The 16,309-nt window shown below is 34.2% G+C and overlaps 1 protein-coding gene across 6 annotated transcripts in view; it reads right to left on the bottom strand.

The window, feature by feature from the left end:
• Positions 1-16,309, bottom strand: part of ZNF451 (zinc finger protein 451) — a 71,971-nt gene that overhangs the window by 16,778 nt on the left and 38,884 nt on the right. For 5 of the 6 annotated variants that reach the window (XR_012496640.1, XM_074333134.1, XM_074333135.1 and 2 more), the window contains 6 exons: positions 12,581-12,734; positions 11,939-12,086; positions 5,604-7,207; positions 3,505-3,648; positions 2,368-2,498; positions 1,290-1,476 (listed from right to left, as the gene is read on the bottom strand). Coding sequence is in view for 5 of the 6 variants with exons in the window: in XM_074333134.1 (XP_074189235.1) it covers positions 1,290-1,476; positions 2,368-2,498; positions 3,505-3,648; positions 5,604-7,207; positions 11,939-12,086; positions 12,581-12,734 (2,368 nt within the window). In the remaining variant the exon portion in view is untranslated. The remainder of the gene's footprint in view (positions 1-1,289; positions 1,477-2,367; positions 2,499-3,504; positions 3,649-5,603; positions 7,208-11,938; positions 12,087-12,580; positions 12,735-16,309) is intronic. The other variant, XM_074333136.1, reaches the window with a different exon arrangement.

Genomic DNA, 16,309 nt, shown 5'->3' with positions numbered 1-16,309 from the left:
AGCAGACCTACTCACAGGCAGCTCTTATTCCAAATAAAGTTGAAATAAAGGTAAATTCATACAGGTTTCACATTCTAAATTGCAAAAGAAATGCTCCCAAAAGCATGAGCAAAAGAGAAGGAAAAGAAGGTTGGTGAAGGTAAAAATTTAAGTATTTGACAGGAATATTAAATAAATGTTAAAGATCGGGAAAGGCACGGCAAAAGAATGGAAGAAAAAGAGGTTTAAAAAAAGCCAAGGATACAAAAAGCAAGTGGAGGAAAACAAAAATTAGAGATTAAAAAGATAAAATTCAATATTAAGGCACAACAGAAATATGCAAAACAGAGTTGATTTTCCTTTAAAGAGCATAGTTAGGCTCGATTAATGATCCCTAACTTTTCAGACGTGAATTGATCCACTGTAATGAGTGATTAAAAGAAAATTCTACAGAATGGGTTTTTAATCAAAATGTGGCTCCAAGTTAAGTTGAAGGAAAAACTAACTAGGAGGCAAGCAGAATTGGAAATTTAAAGGCATGTAATAAAAATGCCAAAAAAGTAGGCAGGTTTTCATTGAGGTCATTGATCAATACCTCCAAATCTTATTCATGGCTGTACATCATTAAGGTATTTACAAATTGTTTCATTTTCTTCTATATACATTTATTTCAAAAATTATGGGGAAAAAATCTGAATCCCTAGAATTAATTCTTTTTAAAATACTGGTTACTGAAATTGGGCATCAGTACTGTCTTTCTTTGAACAATCTCAGAAAGGTAGACAAGAGTGTAAGTACCAGGAATAGGAAAAGAAGTACCTACCTCTTCCAAGGAACTAAAGATCTTTTAGGGCTTCATTTTGTCACTGTTAACCTCTTAAACGGTCTTTTTTGGGGGTATGAGGGGTATTGCCATATTCTTATTTATCGCTTTCTGGTTTGACCTATAAGAAACTTTGCTTTTTGAAAATTAAAGATAAATTTGGACTTTCAGAAACGAGGTAAAGATCTGGATTCGGAGCTTTGCAAAAGTGTATAAACATTATTTCATACCATGAATATATGTTATATGCACGAATAATGATTTTATCTATTAGATTAAAAAGGTTCCAGAAAATTATGAATTCATCCTCTTCTGAAACAGTAAGACTGCAAGTGAGATAAGGAAAAAATAAACAAGATAGAAGTATTAGAGCATGATGGTTTAGTGAGCAGGCAACAGTTCACTAATGGACAGCAGTTTATTGATTTCTCTCAGCAGTGAAGTCTCCTTCGTTTGGATGGTTTGCACTGTGACTGCAGCTGCATACCTTTGGTGGTATCAGATATGCTATTTAGCAAGGCACACATCATATCTCCCTCTAAGTGGTGAGGGTTTAGGATATGTGCTGGCCTCTGAGTCTTCTTAAACTGATTCTCTAGCTCCAGAAAACCTTGATCTCCTGAGAGGATGGTGAAAGGAATTTGCTTGGGTAGCTGCTCATCTAGACGGCCAGCCTAAGTCGGAACAAATGGCATATGTTGATGAAAGTTAGAATTTGAGTTTCAAATCAAGTTACATATATTTCAGAATGAACACACACCTGGGAAGATATATTTAGCTTGTTTCCCTAACTTCCACCAAAGTAACTATGTCCTTCATAAATGAAATATACCACATTTAATCAAATATAAAATGTTATCAATTATAAGCTACCTTATGTGCCACTAGAAAGGGAGGGAGGGTGAGAAGGTGGGAGGGAGGAAAAACACAGGCCAAAAGAAGTCTAGTAGGAGGCCCCCTCATAAAGCTGAAACACTATGACTCAATCATAGGGAAAAGGTAAGGAACGTGATTTGCACACTCAATCTTGGCATTGGATAGGTGGAAAAAGAAATCTCTTATGGTTTAAAATATAAGCATTAGTCAACAAGTTTGTAGAGTAAATTCATGTTATAAGTTTGACACAGAAACCCTTAAGCAGAGAATTTAATTTAAACAAGGTCTCAGTTTCATAGTTTCTCTAGATGACTGGCAGAGACAGAAGCAAATGCAAATCCCGCCCATCTAGCCAACAGTGATTGTTAACCTGCCTCACAATTTCAGAGATGTTAAAATATGAACATGTATTAGTATATCTGAAGTACAGGGTCATCTCTTGATCATTTATTCCAAAAATAGCGGAGGGCCTACTATGTGTAGCTGAGATTCTGCTAGGAGTTAGGGATAAAGCAGTTATGCTATGGGCCGCTGCCCTCATAGTAGTCAAAAGAAGAACCTAATGCAGAATATTTTACACAAAAAAATCGCACTGAAGAATGATCTACAGTGTCATTACGATTAAAGTAGAAAAAAAATCCAAATGGGTCCTAGATTCACATCAGATTTTGAATAAAACAATGACTCACATGCATACATATGGCAAAATCAGCAGCATCTTTTCTTTTACTGCAGCGAGGATGAAGAAAGAAGCATCCAATCCTATTCAGGTAATTATAGATCTTACAATTGAGTGGAGGCTTCCAGTTGGTGTTTCCTCCTATAATTTTTAGAAAAGGCATAAACGACAGTCAAATGGGAGAAAAAGAACAGAATACTAGATACAATTGGAAATTCTATCAAGGAAAAACACGTACTAAAAAAAAAATTTTCCAAGAGGGAAAGTACCAGATTAGAATGCAGAAGAATCCAGTTCTAGTGCAGATATCACCATCTTGTTACTTTACAATCTTGAGAAAGTAGACCAACTTCCCTGAACCTGCCTATTCACCTGAAAACTCACAGGGATGTTAAGGAGAACCAAAAGTAATGAGTGAAAATTCTCTAAATGGTATCATGCTATATGAATGTAAGCATTAGTGGTTTTGTACAGATATGTCCAGGCTATTCAGTGGATGCTCATGATGGGCAATCAGTAAAATCAGACTTACTGAAATGTTGTACTGGCTAACTGATCCAGATCCATATGCTTCTATCTTAAATTCCAAACCTCCTCTTTATATGCTGTTTCCTATTAAACATGAAGTATTCATTATACTAAACTTCTGTAAATCAAACTCTATCTTTAAGATTTGGTCAGGGGTTTGTAAAGAGATTTAGATGAAGTTGCAGATTTGTGAATAATAACATACTTAACATAATTGCCACGAGGCCCACGTTCAAAAGCAAACTCCACTATTTATTAGTTTTATACCTTTAAAAAAATAAACTTAGCCTGCTTCCTTATATTTTTAAAAGGGAGATAACTATTATAATCAGTAAGCATGTATTAATACCAAGTATAGTTACTTGGCACACTGTATAATAGGTACTGAATAAAGACTTTTCTAATCTGTACCTAAAGATCCACAAACTTTGGGTCATCAAATAGCACTAACATTTACCACAGAAAAATGTAAAGAGAAAAATATTCTAGTAACTATAATGCAAAGTGACAATATTCCAATTATGTTTCTATGTTCTATTCAGGAAGGTTTAAGGAATTCTTTAAAATAAAGGAGAAAACAAAAGGGGTTTTTCTCAAATGTTTTCCTTATTAACCATACCTTGAAAGCCCCAAATAAATGTTCCTTGGTTAAGATGCCCCGGTAGATGACCAAAAAAGTTTGACCAGTTATCAAAATCTACAAAGACTATATGAGTCATGGTTCGCAGGTAATCCAAATCTGGAAGCTCAACAACTTCTTCATCTAAGAAGAGAAACAGTAATGTGAATTTGGTAAAAATTAGCTACAAACATTTTAATTTCTCAAGTTTAAAAGATATTAGAGCATACACAAAATTTTAATCTTGTATGTTATTCATTTCTATCTAAACCTTTTTGTCAAGTCCAAACCTGTATATGACACAGCACATTTAAATCAGATTAAACATATTCTGAGTATTTCTGAAATTTGATTATATATCCTTCCTAAAAATATAGCTCATCGATCCTAAGGTGTTTTAAAAAAAATCATTTATAAAATGAATTAAAAAAAATTAATGTACTAGAACTAAAAGACCAGCGTCAACACTGAATAACCAAAATCTTGCACCACCAATCAAAATAAAATGTCAAGGTTACTTGCTATGAACGTTCTCCTCACAAGAATTTCATTATTTTCCTAATCTAGACTGATATATTAGTAGCTCCCTGGCTCTGTGGGTAAATTCCTTATAGAGCAGATATGAGATAACCTACAACCCTGTGACCAGAAAGTGGTGCATAATAGGTACCGGTGTCACTTCAGCACCATTTACCACAAACACATCATTCTTGGTTCTCTCAGGTTCTTTCATCTTCCACCATTCTCCAAGTCTCTTTCTCCCTCCCTTTCCCTTCTATCATACTTTTCTACCTTGATAAGGCCTTAAAGTTTCTAGTGGTAGCAATGAAAACCTTAAAATATTATTTTTTAAATAAATAGCTTCTGCTCTACCTAACAGAGGCTCTCAAATACATCCTGCATCCCCTCCCATTTCCAAGGCACCCATCATCTTGTATCCCTTCTTAAAATTCTCAGTAATTGTAGATTTAGACACTACAATCATCCTCTATCAAACATAGACCAACACAAATTCCCAAGAAGTAATCACACAAGCTAAAGAAAAGCACAAGAGAACATAAAATGTTTCACTGTTTGGAGTAGAGTTAAATGGGTCTGTAGTATGTCAATCATTTCTTACATAAAACATGCCATGACTAAAGGTAATGTTGAAATCCACATGTCCTACAGAACAAGCCTGTAAAACTTCAATGTTTCATAAAAATATTTCATTAGCCAAAATTTTCACATATCCTCGTAGTCTCCCATTATTTAAAAGGATATAGTCTTTAAATTATACTCTAAAAACATTATACTTCTAAATAAAATAAAAACACTACTCTAGGGTGGCTGGTTAACTCAGTTGGTTAGAACGTGGTACTAGTAGTAGCACCAAGGTTGCTGGTTCGATCCCCACATGGGCCACTGTGAGCTGCGCCCTCCTTAAAAAACAAAACAAAACACTGTACTCTTCTAGACTTACTTAATCTTATCAGATGGAAGAAGGAAAAGTCTGGAGTAAGTACAAACAGGAATTCATACTTCATTTGTCTTCCTGGTTTCTTGTTACCACTTGTATGTAATTCTACTTCTAATTCCTATTTTAACTGTAAGTAAAAGCTTTGCTTCCAAGAAAATCATAACAAAAATATACAAATTCTAAAGTTACTTTTAAGATTTCTCACACTTATAGAATAAGGCCAAAATAGAAACAAAAAGAATTCACTTGATATACCATCTTTTGAATGAACCAAAATCTAAATAATAATGTGTCCAGGATAACTTTCAAATGTTACTTTCAGAAACACTGTCAATTTCTTTCATCTCTCAAAATTCCCATCACTTTTGTATAATAAAAGAAAATGTTATCCAAAATACATATTATTTAAAGCTAACATATACTCTTTGTCCCTTTAAGTTTAGAGAATGGCTCGCTGAATGTAGTAAAAATACAAATCCCTAAAAAGCATAGGCTACAGTAACTAACATATCATCCCATACAGTTTCTTGTGTCAAAACTAAACCATTATTAGTTTTCACAAAAATGATGGCTGTAGTACACAGAAGTTTGTATATTAATATGTGGAATTTGCACAGACATTAGAGTTGTAAAGCCATACCTATATTCTGACAGCTTACGTCATTCCTGGCTCCTTTCTCCATGTCTGAATTTTTTGGATAGCTTGCTGCCTGTTTCAGTTTTCTCTCTGTACGTGAGGCACTGGCAGGACACTTGTGCCGGCTTGCTTTTTCAGATCCCACATGAGCCCCACTGGGTTTCTGCAAGAGGCAGTGCTTTCTGTGGAAGTGCTGCTGAGCACTCTCAGGATCATGAAAGGCTTTGGTGCAGGTGCCACACTTGATGACATATTGCTGTTCCTCCTCCTCAGGCTTTTCTTCTCTGTGCACTTGGTGGATATGCGTGTTCATGTCGGCAACATTCTGTGCTGTTGCTGAACACAAACTGCAGCGAAACCACAGTTTTCCTTTACCCAGCATGATCTGGAGACATCTACTATAATCTTCCTTTCTGTTGATTTTACAGATGTAACTCTCACGGCAACCACAGGTTAACAGGCTACTGGTCTCTATTAATGGATAATCTTCCTCAGTTTTAATTGAAGTCACAGTTTTTTCTGACACAAACATATAATCTATGCTGTGGTACTCCTTGTAATGACTCAAAAATGCTTCTTCCACATCAAAGGTAAGATAGCAGAGTCCACAGAAGTACTTAATCTTTATCTCATTGTCATGCTCATCTTGGCAATGCCGGTATAGTGTTTCTACCTTGTGAAAGGTCTTTTTGCAATGGGCACAGCTATATCTATGAAATTGGTGACTTGCTAAAGACATGCAGTGCTGTTTTACACATTCTTGGGAATCAAACATATCTTCACAGATTCGGCATTGCCATTTACCCCTTGGAGGACTGTTTGCTGGGGAATAATCAATAATCGTAATAGTTGAAGAAGGATTCTTAGCAGTCAAATCACTCCCAACTGTAGTAGAGGATGACGGCAAAGTTTCACTTGCTACCTCATCCGTCTCATAAAAATATCTGTGGCCATTATGAAATTCGGTCACGTGTGCCATGATAGTCTCTTTCCTTGTTAACTCCGTTTTGCATGTCCGACACCAGAAAAGAAAGTTATTTAAATGTGCCCCTCCATGAATTCGGCTCATATGTAAACGAATGACCCCTAAATCTTCACATACCTTTCCACAGACCACACACTTATAACACATTGTATTTGCTGAGAAAACGTGCTTTTCTACTAAATCTTCACTTGAGAATTGTTGCTGGCATTCACAAAACCAGGTTTTAATAACTGTCTTTTCTTTCTGGACACAAACCATACCCTCATGGCTTTTATCTTCTAAATTCATCTTCTTTTTTGGAATGGTGCTGCAATCTTGTGAGCTAGGTTCTCGAAGAGACATTGTTCTTTTAAGTGATGAAAATTTTGATTGATCTAGCAATAGATTCAAGTCAGAAGGTTTGTTCCCTTCGCTGCTGTGGCAATAAAGTAAGACTGATTCGTCCATTGAGTTAATGACTCGGACTTTGTGTCCTAAATTCTGCTTGTGATTTCGGGTACCAGTTTCGTCCACAAAGACTTGGTTGCAATCAGGGCAATAACCTCTAAATATGAATTTCTCTGCAACCTGGGCAATGCTTTTCTCAGCTATAGCTACAGGACCAGCATTTCGACAACGAACTCTAAAGTGGGTAAGAAAAATAAACTCTTTCGTAAGTATTTTCTAAATATAGTATCTCTGCTTTTATTAAAAGAATTATAAAATATACAATATATACATAAGCACTAAAAGATACTTTTCAATAAATGATCTTGTATCATCATTGATGATATAATATTCTATCTTTTCAAAATACCTAACTTGTACCTAGGTTTTGTCTCTTCCTAGCCTATATACAAAAGGGTAAAACTAGAAATGAAAATATTAAAAAAAAAATTCAAACTTTAGAAAACTAAAAACAGTATCAAATGCACTGATAGAGGACCTTATCAGACAAGCAAATCATTAACTTCTCTATGACAATTAAACTGTGTGGAGGAACACTATGGTAAGATTCTCGATAACCTGGTACCTATTCTTTAAGAACTGGTTTACTTTATGTCAGGAATATGCCATGCTCAGATTGCTTTTACACTAAAGAATTAGGTTCAGTTAAAATGACACACTATTCCAAAAATCAACTCAAAGTAAATTAACTTCTCTAGGGGAAAAGAAAAATGGAACTGTGCTTCAACTGTCTTTTCCTTTTCAATACTAAATTCTAATGAGAACAAACCTGCTACTATTCCATATATTTAATATATCTTAAAAGTGGGAAATTATATAAAATATGGTCTTTAATTATAGTGTAATTAAGTTGGAAACAAGAAATAATAATAATAATGCCTAAATATTTGGAAATTACATCCCTAAATCTCTAGAAGTTAAACAATGCACTTCTAATAAATCTATGGCTGAAAGAAAAAAAATCAAAAGGTAAAAGGGAAAATATTTTTCTTAATTAAAATGAAAACAACTTATCAAAATCTGAGGGATGCAGCTAAAGCAATGCTTATAGAAGAATTTGTAACCTTAAATGTTTATATAGGAAAAAAGGTCCCAAGTCAATCTGAACTTCTACCTTAAGAAGCTAGAAAAAGATACGCAAATTAAACCCAAAGTTTAGAGTAGAAATTAAAGTAAAAAATTGGCAAACAACACAGAATCATCAATGAAATCAAATGTTGGTTGTTTTAAAGATCACAAAAAATTTGTTAAAAAATAAACATAAAAAGTTAAAAATACTTTAATAAGCTAAAACTACTTTAAAAAATGAAGTAAAATGTATTTCTGAAGCATGAATAAGCAAAGGTTTCTCAGACAGGACAGAGAAGCATAACTATAAAAGAAAAAAATCAATAAATTATACTTAATGAGATTAAAAGCTTCTGCTCATTAAAAGCCATAATTAACAATATGAATATGCAACTAGATTGGGAGAGAATATATTCACAGTACATACATCTGATTAAAGATTTGTATGTAGACTATATAAAGAACACCAACTCTCTATTTAAAGGTAAACAATCCAATTTTTAAAATAGGCAAAAGACTTGAACACATATTTCAGAAAGATAAATGAATGGTGCCTAAACACATGAAAAAGTGCCCTACATCACTGTTCATCAGGGCAATATAGATTAAAACTATAGTGAGGCACTCGAAAGAAGAACTACAAATGAAAAGGACTGCTAACCCCAAGCCTTGGCAAGGATGTAGAGTGACTGGAACTCTGGTAACTTGCTAGTAGAAATGTATACTAGTACAAACACTTTGGAAAAAATGTTTAGTAGTCTCTTATAAAACTAAATACACAACTACTCTTTGACCCAGCCATTCCATTCCTACGTATTCATCCAAGAGAAATGTATTATACACACACACACACACACACACACACACACACACACACACACACACACACACACATATATATCCATAAAAAGACTTGTACAAAATGTACATAAAAGCTTATTCACAATAGCTAAAAACTGTAAAAAATCTAACTGTCCATCAACATGAGAATTAATAAACAAATTGTGCTATGTTCAAACAATAGACTACTACTCATCAATAAAAAGGAACAATGTACTAAACAATATGGACAGATACTATGACAAACACAAGACAGTACACATTATATGATGCCATTTACATGAAGTTCAAGAGGAGATAAAACCAATATAAGATGGAAAAAATACCAGATTAGAGATGTCTGGTGGTGAAAGGGTGGAAAATGACTGCGGAGGGACATAATGGAACTTTCCACAGAAAGGTAATACGAGGTCTGACAATTAAGGTAGAGAACTTGCCACCATGCACATTGGTAGCACTGTACAAACAGCTCAGTAAGGTTTCATAACCTTGGTATATCAGTGTCTCATAGCTGTGTTCATGTGGACGTGTGGTGGTGTCTTCCTGAGTGGCGTTTTTTATTGTTGTTGTGCATGTTTGTGTGACATTGCAAGAATGTCTGAGCTTGAATTAGAGCAATGAACAAACATTAAATATCTTGTTAAATTTGGCAAGAGTAGAAGGGAAATCAGGGACATGTTAGTCCAAGTTTATGGGGATAATACCATGAAGAAAACAGCAGTGTACAAATGGATTAAACATTTTTCTGAGGGGAAAGAATGTGTCACTGATGAAGAGAGGTCAGGGTGGTCAGTATAAGCAGAACTGACAAAAACATTGCAAAAATCTTCGAGTTGTGCATCTAAATTGTCAGCTGACTGAGAAGCATAGCACACCAAGTAAACATCGGTAGAGAAATAGTTAGGAAAATCTTAATTGAAAATCTTGGCATGAAAAAGGTGTGTGCTAAAATGGTCCCAAAGGAGTTCAGTGATGAACAAAGCAAAGGACAGTCAAAGTTTGCCAAGACCTTTTGGAGAGGCAAGATAACGTTTTGGGCCTTGTTATCACTGGTGATAAAACATGGGTGTACCAATACGATCTTGAAGCATCAAAGTACACTATGGAAGACAGCCAATTCTCCATGACCTAAAAAGTTCTGTCAGTCCAAATCAAGTCAAAACGATGTTGGTAACCTTTTTTTGATATCAAAGGGAGTATTCATTACAAATTTGTACCAACTTGACAAACAAGTAACCAACTTTACTATTTCAAAGTGCGGAAAAGGCTCCGTGAAAAAGTTAGATGACCTGAACGTTTTGCCAACAATTCCTGGCTCTTGCATCACGACAATGCACCAGCTCACACGGCACTGTCTGTGTGGGAGTTTTTAGCCAGTAAACAAATAACTGTATTGGAACACCCTCCCTACTCACCTGATCTGGCCCCAAATGACTTCTTTCTTTACCCAAAGATAAAGGAAATATTGAAAGGAAGACATTTTGATGACATTCAGGACGTCAAGGGTAATACAATGACAGCTCTGATGGCCATTCCATAAAGAGTTCCAAAATTGCTTCAAAGGGTGGACTAGGCGCTGGCATCAGTGCATAGCTTCCCAAGGGGAGTACTTTGAAAATGACCATAGTGCTATTCAGCAATGGGGTACGTAGCACTTTTTGTAGGATGAGTTTGCGAACTTAATTGTCAGTCCTCGTATATTATGATAAAAATGTGGGTTAAACAGATGCAGCACCCATTTGTGAAAATTGTGAAAGTTAAGATTTGTACATTCAATAAACTTAAATTCTATCTCAAAAATAAGCTTTAAAAACTAAGAGGAGTAAGGAGCACACAGATGTATAAATAAAACAAAAAGGCAGTGTTGATTATTATTCAAGTTGGGTGATGGGTAAAAGGAGATTCATTATACTACATTAAATTCATATAGTTAAAAATTTCCATAATAAAAATCTAAGAATAAAAATAAAAGCAGAAACAGGATCTGAACTCATGAAATGTAAGTCAGAACCAGGACTGTTAACCTCAGTGATTACAATGAGTATATACATACTCAGAGTAATTAGACTCTGCAGCCTCAGTTTTATCGAGACATATTTTACTTAACGGTTTGTAAAAACAATTGTTCTATTTAAACAAATGCAACTGTAGCTAAACTTTTAATGCATTTTAAGGAAATAACAGGAAAAAAGAGACCTAAGAGACAAAGTGTCTAAACGCAAATTGCAGACTATGTTTGAATCATGATTCCGAAAAACCAAATTTAAAAAATCAGGGGAACTTGATAACTGATTAGTTATTTGATATTAAAAAAGTATTTGTTTTTAAAGGTGTGACAGTAATATTAATTTTTTTAAAGAATCCTTATCATTTATATATACATATTGAAATATTTACAGATAAAACGACATTATTTGCTTCAAAATAATAACTTGCAGGGTGAGAATATAAATGAAACACCACTAACTACTATGTGTTGATAACTACTGAAATTGGGCGAAAGGTATATAGGGGTTCATTATACTAATCTCCTTACTTGCGTATATTTCTTGATAATTTCCAAAGTAAAGACAAAAAAAAAATCATACTGAAATCTTTTTGATTATTTGATAAATTTGGCCTTTCACTGAAATTTAATCTTCTACACGTATATGATACTTTCCATTCCGGCTGACTTAAAGCCAAGATTCTATTTTAATCAGGGGATTCTATTTTAACCCTCTCCTCCCCTATACCTACACTCACAGAACACACACAGGAAAATTACACACAGAACTTACAACTGTTAGCTTGTTTTACTCACAGCCAAAATCAATATATCCACTTTTCCCACAGCTCTAATTTCTCTCATTATGCTAATCTGGTTACTTCCAGGCGAATGTACATTTTCATTTGAAGAGAAGAGAAACACGGATTAGAAAAATATTTGTTGAATCCTACTGGTGAAGAGCTTATTGGGCAGGTTTCCCTTACAGCCCAAGAGAAGATATGTACATACCTGAAATGGGCAGTGAGCTCCATGTGGGAACGTAGTGTCTGGTGGCAAGCTACACACTTAACTTGAAATGGAACATCTTTGCACAGAGAGATCAAAGTTTTCTTTGCAAAAGATGGAAATGATATTGGATGTGCTATTCCCTTGCCATCTGAAAGACAGAAGAAACTATAACTTGCAAAGATTTAAGTAGAGAGTGACCCAACCTTCCCCGCTTTGCCTTTCTCAACATCCATCAGAGTCAGTAAAATAAAATATTTATGTGATAAAAACCTAAAGGAAGTCATTTTCTAGCCTCAAGTGCAAAGGATGCTGAACTCATGCTCAAATGAAAATTTGAGTCTTAAATACAGAAAAACACAGAACTTCCCAGATATAATGGATATGCAAAAAAATTATTCTGAATAAATGTTTTCTTCCCAAGTTTCTCTTCATTGCTCCAAGTAAGTAAGTAAACCTTACTCTTAGGTACAGATAAATACTGAGAATATTTTTTGAAAAAAAAATTAAAAGAAAAATCTTTCACTTTCATGGTTTTCAAACTAATATGAGGATAAATAACCTCAAGAATTATCTCTGAAGTATGGTAAATCACCGAAAATTAAAGAAGTTTAATAATTTTCAGAGAACAGAGTACGAACATACCACTCAGTTTAAAACGCTGATGGAAATGATTCCTTCCAGACATATGCTTCAAACACTCATCCTTGCTCCTAAAAAGAAGGTAGCAAGTTGGACATGCAAAACACTGAATAACCTGAGGAAGAAGGTTGTTTTTATGTCCATCATCTGCAGCTTCCTAGAAATATAAGGCAAAGCTGTATTAGTGACAACTAAAATCAATCTATCTTCAACTTCTTAAAATCAAAAATTTCAAAACATTTATTACTTATTTGGAATGTTCTCTATCAGTTCTTTTCTATTAAATTTATTGGGATGACATTTGTTGATAAAATTATATAGGTTTCAAGTGTACATTTCTATAATACATCATCTATATATTGCATTGTGTGTTCACCACCCAGTCAAGTCTCCTTCCGTCACCATATATTTGACCTCCTTTACCCTTTTCTACCTCCCCATTTCCCCTCTCCCTCTGATAATCACTAAACTACTGTGTCTATGAGTTTTTGTTGTTTTTTTCATTTATTGCTTTCAGTTTTATATCCTACATGACTGATATCATGTGGTTTTCGACTTCTTCCATCTGACTTATTTCGCTTAGCATGATATTCCCAACACGTGTATGGATCTAACAGTTAACATGAAAATTTTTCTCCTCTGAGTGTGAACTGTGGAACTTCCATCAAAAATGAGGTCCCATATATAAAATTTTTAACTTTTTTTCTTGAAAACAAATTATAACCATCTTTCTGTGACAATAAGTGTACAAGTATATTTGCTTTCTATATATTTTTCATTTTTTACATACACATCTATATGCAATATTATATAAATGCATAACTGTTTTCACATCACATATACTTTTTCCAATGTTTTGCTTTGTTCACTCTACTCTGCAATATAACCTATGTTTACAAATATTTATTTATCCATAAATCGTTCCATGCTTAATTTATAATACACATATATGTGTGTGTATATATGTAATATATGTATATATACACATACATACATAAAAAGGGAATTGCCATTGTTTTATCAAATATTGACAACTTACAGCCTCTTAGTCTTCTTACTCCACAATACCTAATAGAAATCCCTAAAAATCAACTGGTATAGCTTTAATTCATTTTTCCTAATGGTGGCAAACTACTCCAAGATGTGGATCTACTAAGATTTAGTCAAGTATTCATTTTCAGCCCCCACCTTACCACTGTAAAAACAGCGACATTGTAAACATCCTTGAATATAAATCCCTATTTATCGCTGCTTTTCTGCATCAGGAGTGGCCCTGCTGGGTTAAAAGGTGTATTATTTGAATATTAAAAGATATTGCATGCTTCCTTTTCAAAATAGCTCTACCAATTCAAGTATCTCCTACCTCTCAATGAGCCTGGTAGCAAAAGCTATTATGAATTTGTTTTTTTCAGTTTTGTAGGCTGGCAGAGGTTGTGTTATTCATTGTTACTTTAATTTTTATTTCCTGTCTACTAGTGAGTTTGAATATTTATTCAGACAATTCTGTGAGTATTCCATATTCTGTGGACTGTTTATTTACATTCTTTAGCCTCATGTTTATTACTTTTGTTTTCTCCCCTTCTGGTCAACTGTATCATTCTTCAGATTGAAACTCTGTCTCATCTGCCATTTTGCAAATATTTTTCAAACACTTGTTGGATAATTTTGCATATGCTCACTTTACAATTTTGATATTGTCAAACAGGTATGTCTTTTCTAGTGTCTAAGTTTCCAAACTTGGTTAAGGGCCTCCTTTATTCCAAAACTGGAAACATTTTTCCAGTGTATATTTGTATATGTATGTGTCCTTGTGTATAAATATAATTTAACCTGTAAATGGTCTTTAGAGCAATAGCTTTAAAAGCTGAGTTGTGTCTTCTTAAATTTATTATCTTAAATTTACATTAGGGAAATCAAAATAGTTTGTGTAGTCTTACGAGATGCAACAGGAAGAGTATGGATAGCAAGTTTACATTTATACTGAGGATATGTCAAGCACCATTTAGGGTTCAAAATGTGCTTTGCCATTTAATCCCTATAAAAACCCCACGGAGTACTCTTTTCATTATTAAAAATAAGAAAATTGAAATTTAGTTAAGTCGACAAAATTACCAGTTCCCTCAACCAAGGTGTAACCTTGGAAGAGACAAAACTACCATTCAAACACAGTTTTATATCTTTGGTTATAAATTCTAGACTCTTTCCACTATTCCCCGTCAGATTTTAAATTGGTGGGTGCCCCACAGAAACTAACACCCAGAAAGATATTTTGCATGTCAATTAGAAGGTTCTAAATAAGAGCACTAAAGGTATTTACTAACAACCAATTTATACAAATATCCCCTAATGAAGAACTTTAAACTAGGAAAATAATTTTTAGTACAATTGTGAATTACAAATGAATTAAATATAAAGCTTATTTAAATTATTTGCTCAATAGATCAAAAATGTAATTCTACATAAAGTTTTATTGGAATATACCTACTGCATAAGTATAGCATATCTGCAAATACCATCTACAAATAGGGGGAAGGAATGGGAAATAGAATATCTGGTAAGTTAAAGTACTCGATTTCTTTTTACCATTATATGTCTGGTTACATTAAAATAAAATACACCGCAAAAATTTGTATATCAAACAAGTAGAAAAATAAGATACTACTTATACTCACTAAGATGGCTATTTTAAAAGACAGATAATAATAAGTGTTGGCAAGGAGAACTTGCTTGGTACCCGCATACATTGCCAATGGTTAAGTATAATGGTATAGTGTGTTGGATAACAATTTGACAGTTCTTCAAATAATTAAACATAATTACCATTTGAACCAAAAATTTAACTCATCTGAAAAGTGAAAACATGTATCCACACAAAGACTTGAACACTTGTCCATAGCATTATTCACAACAGCCAAAGTGAACCTAAGTATTCATCAACCTGATAAAATATGGCATATATCCATACAATGGAACATTATTTGGCAATGAAAAGGAAAGAAGTACTGATACATACTACGACATGGATAAGCCTTGAAAATATTATGGTAAGTGAAAGAATCTTGTCACAAAAGGTCACATATTCTATGATTCCATTCTTATGAATGTCCAGAAAAGGTAAAACCACAGAGGCAGAAAGTAGTTTACTGGTTTCCTAGGGCTGAGGAGGCTAGACTAGGAAGGGGGTAAAATAACCTTTGATGACAGAATGGCCCTAGGAACACAACGAAAAACAGTGGTAGTACCTACTGACCCACAAAGTGACACTGAAGCACACTGGAAGTTACAATATATCCACCACCACCGAAAAGGGAGAAAAGCAGGGAGCTATCTAGTAATATACCCATTAGGTAACTTTAATGTCAAAAAACACTAGACACTTGCTACTCAAAGGGTGACCCATGGACCAGCAGCACTGGCATCACGTAGTAAGTTGTTTAGAAACCTTGATTCTAAGGCCCTACACCTCAGATCTTCTGAGACAGAATCTGCATTTTTAACAAGATTCCCAAGTGATTCATGTGCACATTAAAGTTTAAAAAGCACTAGATGGGAGAAATTGGAACTGAAAGGAAAAGGGGAGGGAAGCAAGGCAAACAATGCAAATTGAAGATAATTTCACTCGTTTATTGAAGAATGCCATCTTTACAGAACAACTCATAGGTATACAATCTTCTAGCGACCTCTTCTGGCTAATCGAAGATAGGCAATTACAGCCTAATGCGTGCTAGTTTC

The sequence above is a fragment of the Rhinolophus sinicus genome, linkage group LG05, assembly GCF_036562045.2.
Source record: "Rhinolophus sinicus isolate RSC01 linkage group LG05, ASM3656204v1, whole genome shotgun sequence".
Classification (NCBI taxonomy): Eukaryota; Metazoa; Chordata; class Mammalia; order Chiroptera; family Rhinolophidae; genus Rhinolophus; species Rhinolophus sinicus.
Note: the sequence above shows the minus strand (reverse complement) of the source record. Positions and strands in the feature narration are given on the sequence as shown.